General features: G+C 37.1%; 1 protein-coding gene across 5 annotated transcripts in view; it reads left to right on the forward strand.

The window, feature by feature from the left end:
- Nucleotides 1-5,777, forward strand: part of Kcnn2 (potassium calcium-activated channel subfamily N member 2) — a 440,351-nt gene extending 434,574 nt beyond the window's left edge. Inside the window, exons 7-9 of one of the 5 annotated variants that reach the window (NM_001309404.1) lie at nucleotides 429-437; nucleotides 3,023-3,092; nucleotides 5,173-5,777. In NM_001309404.1, the coding sequence (NP_001296333.1) occupies nucleotides 429-437; nucleotides 3,023-3,092; nucleotides 5,173-5,460 (367 nt within the window). In that variant the 3' untranslated portion in view covers nucleotides 5,461-5,777. The remainder of the gene's footprint in view (nucleotides 1-428; nucleotides 438-3,022; nucleotides 3,093-5,172) is intronic. The other 4 variants (XM_063277521.1, XM_063277519.1, XM_063277520.1 and 1 more) reach the window with 4 other exon arrangements.
- Nucleotides 5,778-6,298: the final 521 nt, after the last annotated feature.

Consider the following 6,298-nt stretch of genomic DNA (forward strand, 5'->3'; position numbering starts at 1 on the left):
TTTGTCTAGATCCAAAAAGCTAATGTGCATAATTTATATTAGAGGGGATTCCGAATAGCCCCGACATGGAAAAGATTTGCTCCCTCTCCAAAGGAATCATTGTACCTATCACTCTAAGCCTTTGTTTCCTATTATTCCCTTGAACACCAAGTACGAAGAGGCCAGCATGACTTTACGCACGTTCTTCCTTCTGAACTCTGGTTTAAGAGGAAGCCAAGTGCGTTCAGGTAGGCAGAGTATAGTGGCAACCAAGGATGGTAATGACTGAATAGTACCAATCAATGTCAAGATTCCACAGGGTCTTCCAGCTGACGAATCGAGCCCCCAGTGCACAACTGAACACTGCCTTATGTTATCTTGTGTTCCAGAATACTTTACAGTTTCTTTTCTTTTTGTTTTGTCTTTTTATTTCAACAAAATGAAAATAGAGCTCGGAAGTAAGTTGTGTGAGCTGTTCCTTTCAACATTTTGCAGATTTTTCTACTGGCTGCATGCACCCAGCAGATCCTTTATTTGTGAATTTTGGTAGTCTTGATTGCTGCTATGGAAATGTGATCCAAAATCATGATATTTTCCTGTGATAAGTGAAGTTCACAAGGAAGAAATCAACATCTGTTTCTTAATCTTTTTGTGGGAAAAAAAGTGTACTATCCATGTGCATGTCACCTTTTATTCTGGCAGCTGCAGCTCGAGCAGGCGCTTCTCTGTCTGCCCTCCTATATCACAGAGAGTCTAGGAAGACAGTCCCATACAATAGGCAAACCACATGACAAGTCCCAAGAGCTAATGGCGTTCCAATCAGGGTTATTATGTCAGCTGTGTAGATTGGTAATAAATACCATGGGCAAGATTCTACTGTCAGACATAGTTTGGAAGTCCAGCAGAAGGACACAGGGCTCCACTGCTTTTTGGAAAAGTTCTTGGTTTTACCTTACCAACCACCACTCTCTACCTCCTATTTTACAAAGTATCAAGACTCTCTTTACTCATGGATTACTGAAGGTGTCTGGTCCAGAACTCTAAACTCTAGCCATTATTAAATTTTAAAAGAAAACTCGATGCAAGTCCCTAAAAGGTAACATTTACAATAACAAGTAAAATGGCATCAACTGGCATTTTTTAAAATGGATATTGAATTCTAGCCATAGACTAGAAAACTCTGAGTCAAGACTTTCCCTATCCCCTACGAAGAACATTTAAGCAGGTGTCAGGAACTAAAGTCAGGGTAGGACCTACCTGCCTGACACTTTTTCTTGAATAATCCAGATATTCTTGATAGTTAAAACAAAAAGCTCTTTTTCCATATATCTTAGAGGTAAGGTCTCATTTGCATATCACTGAAAGTCACTTATGACACCTCCAGCACCAACAATGGCCCTAGTGTAACCCTACATTCCATACTCAAAGAAACCAAGTAAAATTGGGGTTGGTGAGAGTGGAGACCCCAGCTGACACTGAAGCTTTCCTACTGCACTTCTCCTTACTGACCCACAGAAAGTCAGGATGTTATTGGCTTGATTTTTGCTGGTTGATAAAAGATAGACTTCAAGAGTTATAACCTTTCTTGATGCCTAGAGAATGCTGTATCAACAATATATTAGAATTTAAATATGTGTTTGCAGATTTCTTTCAGACTACAACTTACTCTATGATAACACAGGAAGGAGCCACTTAACTTGGTTCTATGTTTCAAATGAACTAACAGCAATGGATAGATGAATCTGAACCAGTTTATTTTGCTAAAGACTATATATATTATAGGTGATCAGCATTTAGACTCTGAGCTGGCAGGAGCTGCATTTTCTCTGTGGAGCAGATTCAACCATATACTGGCTGTTCTGGGTACAAGATGAAATCACTAAGTTCTGTAAACACATTAGGAAAATCTCTCTGGCAGTAAAATCTTGCCCTGTAAGTTTTTATTTCACCTATACAGTTATATCCTATTTAAATTAAATAGTATAAAATATTCTTTTCATTCATTGAAACCATACTTAGTAAATGATTATCAGAACCAAAGTGAGGTTAAGATGGACCTTCTTTTTCCTTTGTGACAAATAAACCCACTGATTTATGTTTTTGGAGATGGACTTTGGATAGCTGGCAAATGGAACAGTAACCCACCATTGTTTTGTAAACTCTTAATTTATTGAATATAAGAATTATATAATAAATATTTATTGTGGTACTACAGTAAATAATTGAAAGAATGGCTTTTTAAAAGAGTGGCCATGTGACCATCAATCAAATACATGCAATGACCTATTAAAATAACTAAAAATAACCTTAAAAATAGAAATTCTACCCACCAGATATGTAGCCATTAAAAATAAAACAAAGCAAAACAAAACAAACAAGAACAACAACAAAAGAGTCTAACATGGAAGCTAAAAGAAATTCTCCCAAAGAAACGGTCTGGCCTCTGTTCAAATTCAATGTCAGTTTAAGGTAAAGCCAAGGGAAATGGAGTCAGAAAATTGTATGTTTTGAGTCATCTTGCTGCTGGTTGAATAAAAGTGGTTTTTGTTAACAAGAATCTCACTTATCACTGTGTTCTCATCAGGTTCAAATGCCTAACCCAATTCATTTCAGACTAAACAGGGTTAATACCTGTATCTAGTCACGTAGGCATAGGAAGGTGTCCATTGCTCAACATGATGAAATCCTAGTTGCTTTGCATATTTCTTCCTATGTCTATCTGTCACAATACTGGGGGCTTTAAGGAATGTTTTGGCTTTCTCTCATATGGTTAAATCCTTATGAGTCTTCCTGAATTCAATTTACCTGGTACATAGTTGTCCTGAGGACATGTCATTTCTTGCTCTCCTTTCTTTTTGCGGTGTTGGGGAAGCATGCTTCTCATTGTACCAGATACATAACCAGTGTGGACTTTACCCCCAAATATTCAAGGCATTATCCATGCAGTTACTTGCTCTTGTGGATTTTGTGCATGCCCTTTGAAAGCAGTAACATAGCCCAGGAAACCTGAAGGACCTTTCTAACTTCAGATTCTGTCTTTTAGATTAAGAAGTGTGAAGATGGAACAGAGGAAACTGAATGACCAAGCGAATACTCTAGTGGATCTGGCAAAGGTAACCGTGATGGGCTCAGCCCTTGTGGTTGTAGCCTTTGAAATTGACAACCACTGCAGAGTGATGGGCAGGATTTCTAAAGCCTCCACACATTTAAAAAACAAATCTATCAAACTACCCCAAAAGAATGACCCAACTTAGTAACATCTTTTCTAAAATAATGTGCTGAGTTCATATTCTTATTTCCTATGTACATTATACAACCCTAGTGCTAAAAGCTCCCATAGGGGAGTGAGCTGGAAATACCATAGAATACCTTACTAGAATATGAAATGAAATTTCTCTCTCAAGAGGACAGAACTATATCTTGAACGCGACTGTGAGGTTCTGAGATAAATAGAACTCATCGTTCCTATTCTATTTTACATTTTTTGAGCAAGCCCCAAACCTATATAAATGAAATGTTTTTAAATCCCAGAAAGTATATTCTAAACTAAATTCTGTGCTTACACACACATACTCAGTTTTTCTAACATTCTCCATTATTTAATAATCATACGTCTTTTTAACAAGTACATTAATAGTTTTCTAGTTCTTTGTCACATTTACAAGATTTATCTTCTTTTTTATTGTCCCTCTGTAGGTAACAGCCACTCTGAAAATATGAATATTTATCAACTGTGTAAACATTACATCCTGTTCAGCTAGTTCTAATGGAGATTCTAGAATAGAAGGATGTATGTGTTCTGCCTTGTAACACAATTGCTTTGGCAGAGTCAACACTAAGTCATATGCATCCTGTTTTATATTTAATAAATCATGTTCTCTTGTTGTCAAATCTTCAAGTATAATCTGTAAAAGTTAGAAATTTTGCATCCCCAATACTACTCATATACATAAAAGATATATACAAGGTAAAATATATTTAAGCTATTTATGTAGTGCCATGTTTACTCTGACCACAAGAGGATATACACCATAAGAGTTCAGTATCTTTCTAATGAACAGATATTGTTCAATTTTCCCAAGAATGTAGTAAATCTGAAATTAGAGCTCCCTGTGTCTATGGCTCAACCGAAACAAAATGCCTGTGTTCTGAATAGCTCCTTCAGTCAGTTCCTTCATTATATTTAAGCAGCTGAGAAGCTGGAAGATACAAGAAAGAAATGAAGTGCAATGCAAACAAAGTAAAGTAGGAGGAGAAAGACCCTAGGAGTCTTGGATTTGGGAAAGGTGGCACTAGGCTGGGTGTAGTATGGGTGTAGCATCTCTCGCTTCCTCTCAGCTACGCCTTTCCATTTCTTGCTCTTTCCAAGTTACAAGAACTGTAACCAAGACTCAGAACTGCCTCTGATCAAGACAACTTCAGTTTTCTGTCCAAAGACAACATTTCACATTGGTCCTTCAGACCATGTGGCCTATAAATTTTTGCTTGCATGGTGCAGAGAGTACACATCAGGGTTTTGTGCCCGATAGGCAAAAGCATAACCAATAAGTTTCACCCCCAGCCCTAGACTAGTAACTTAGAGTCCTCCACCACTATTGATCTTATTAAGAGTTTGTCTTACTTTACATCTTATCTGTTACATTTTGTATTGGATTCAATAAAAAGAGGTCTGAGATTTGAAACATAAGACAAGAGAAAATATGTATTGATTGCTTTAAATTTCTGTTAGCTGATCAAATCAATTGATCCTACACTTTATCCCTACTCTTCCGTTATGTTTTTACACCTTGTTGTCATCTGATTGTTGTTTTTCCCTTCCTTAAATTTTACTGTTATTATAAAAATTGGCCATGTTGTAATATCACATGTTGAAAAATTACTTTGAAGTGCTAAGTTGTATAAGAGTCATCAACACACATAAATATTAAATTGAAACATTTCCATCTATCTTTATGCCACCTCAAATCATCAGGCATTTCACTACACCATGCTTTCTAAATCATAACCAGTCTGTCATCATTCATTTTAATTTCAGCATTAAGAATACATGGAATTTTTTAAAAAGGGGGGAAGGGACCAAAACTCTTCTGTTAGCTGACATACCTGTCACAGGCAAGAGGCCAGTGCTGGAACTTGAAGAGTTGACAGTTTGCTTCTTACTTCTGTTTCTGTCTTCTCATTCTTGTTTTCCAGACCCAGAATATCATGTATGATATGATTTCCGACTTAAATGAAAGGAGTGAAGACTTTGAGAAAAGGATCGTCACCCTGGAAACAAAATTAGAAACTTTGATTGGTAGCATTCATGCCCTCCCTGGGCTTATCAGCCAGACCATCAGACAGCAGCAAAGGGACTTCATAGAGACACAGATGGAGAACTATGACAAGCATGTCACCTACAATGCTGAGCGTTCCCGGTCCTCGTCCAGGAGGCGGCGGTCCTCCTCCACAGCGCCACCAACTTCATCTGAGAGTAGCTAGAAGAGAATAAGTTAACCACAAAATAAGACTTTTTGCCATCATATGGTCAATATTTTAGCTTTTATTGTAAAGCCCCTATGGTTCTAATCAGCGTTATCCGGGTTCTGATGTCAGAATCATGGGAACCTGAACACTAAGTTTTAGGCCAAAATATGAGTGAAAACTCTTTTTTTTTCTTTCAGATGCACAGGGAATGCACCAATTATTGCTATATAGATTGTTCCTCCTGTAATTTCACTAACTTTTTATTCATGCACTTCAAACAAACTTTACTACTACATTATATGATATATAATAAAAAAGTTAATTTCTGCACATATTTGTTTGGTCTCTTCCTGTCTCTATAACTTCACCTCTCACACTGTTTTCAGGGTACCATGACTGGCTATTATCTGATCCATGTTGATAACTTTGATTTCCCAAATTTCTCCTGGTATGAAAAAGACTAAACTGTTCTACAACTGATTTGTGAAAATTTTCCTTCCTGAGATATTAATAGCATGTCCTTTGAACCCAACCTGTTTTCAGTTCACAGTATATTTTAGTATACCTTGCTTTCAAATGATGTGGAAACTTGGACAGTTTTATCAGGACATTTGCAAATAAGGGGAAGAGATGCTTTGGATGATCGTTCCTATTTTACAAGCAAATATACGGGAAGGAACCATCAAAGGCCATCACTCTCTGTGAACTCATGTTGCATAATTTCAGGTCTAGCCTAGTGGGTTCCAATTTCCTAGCTCATTTACCATGAGAGCCCCAATCTATACTCCTCAGCATTTACCATAGACACATCTATCCACCTATCTATGTATCAGTATATACATTGCCATCAAAA

Source organism: Rattus norvegicus, chromosome 18 (assembly GCF_036323735.1).
Source record: "Rattus norvegicus strain BN/NHsdMcwi chromosome 18, GRCr8, whole genome shotgun sequence".
Taxonomy (NCBI): Eukaryota; Metazoa; Chordata; class Mammalia; order Rodentia; family Muridae; genus Rattus; species Rattus norvegicus.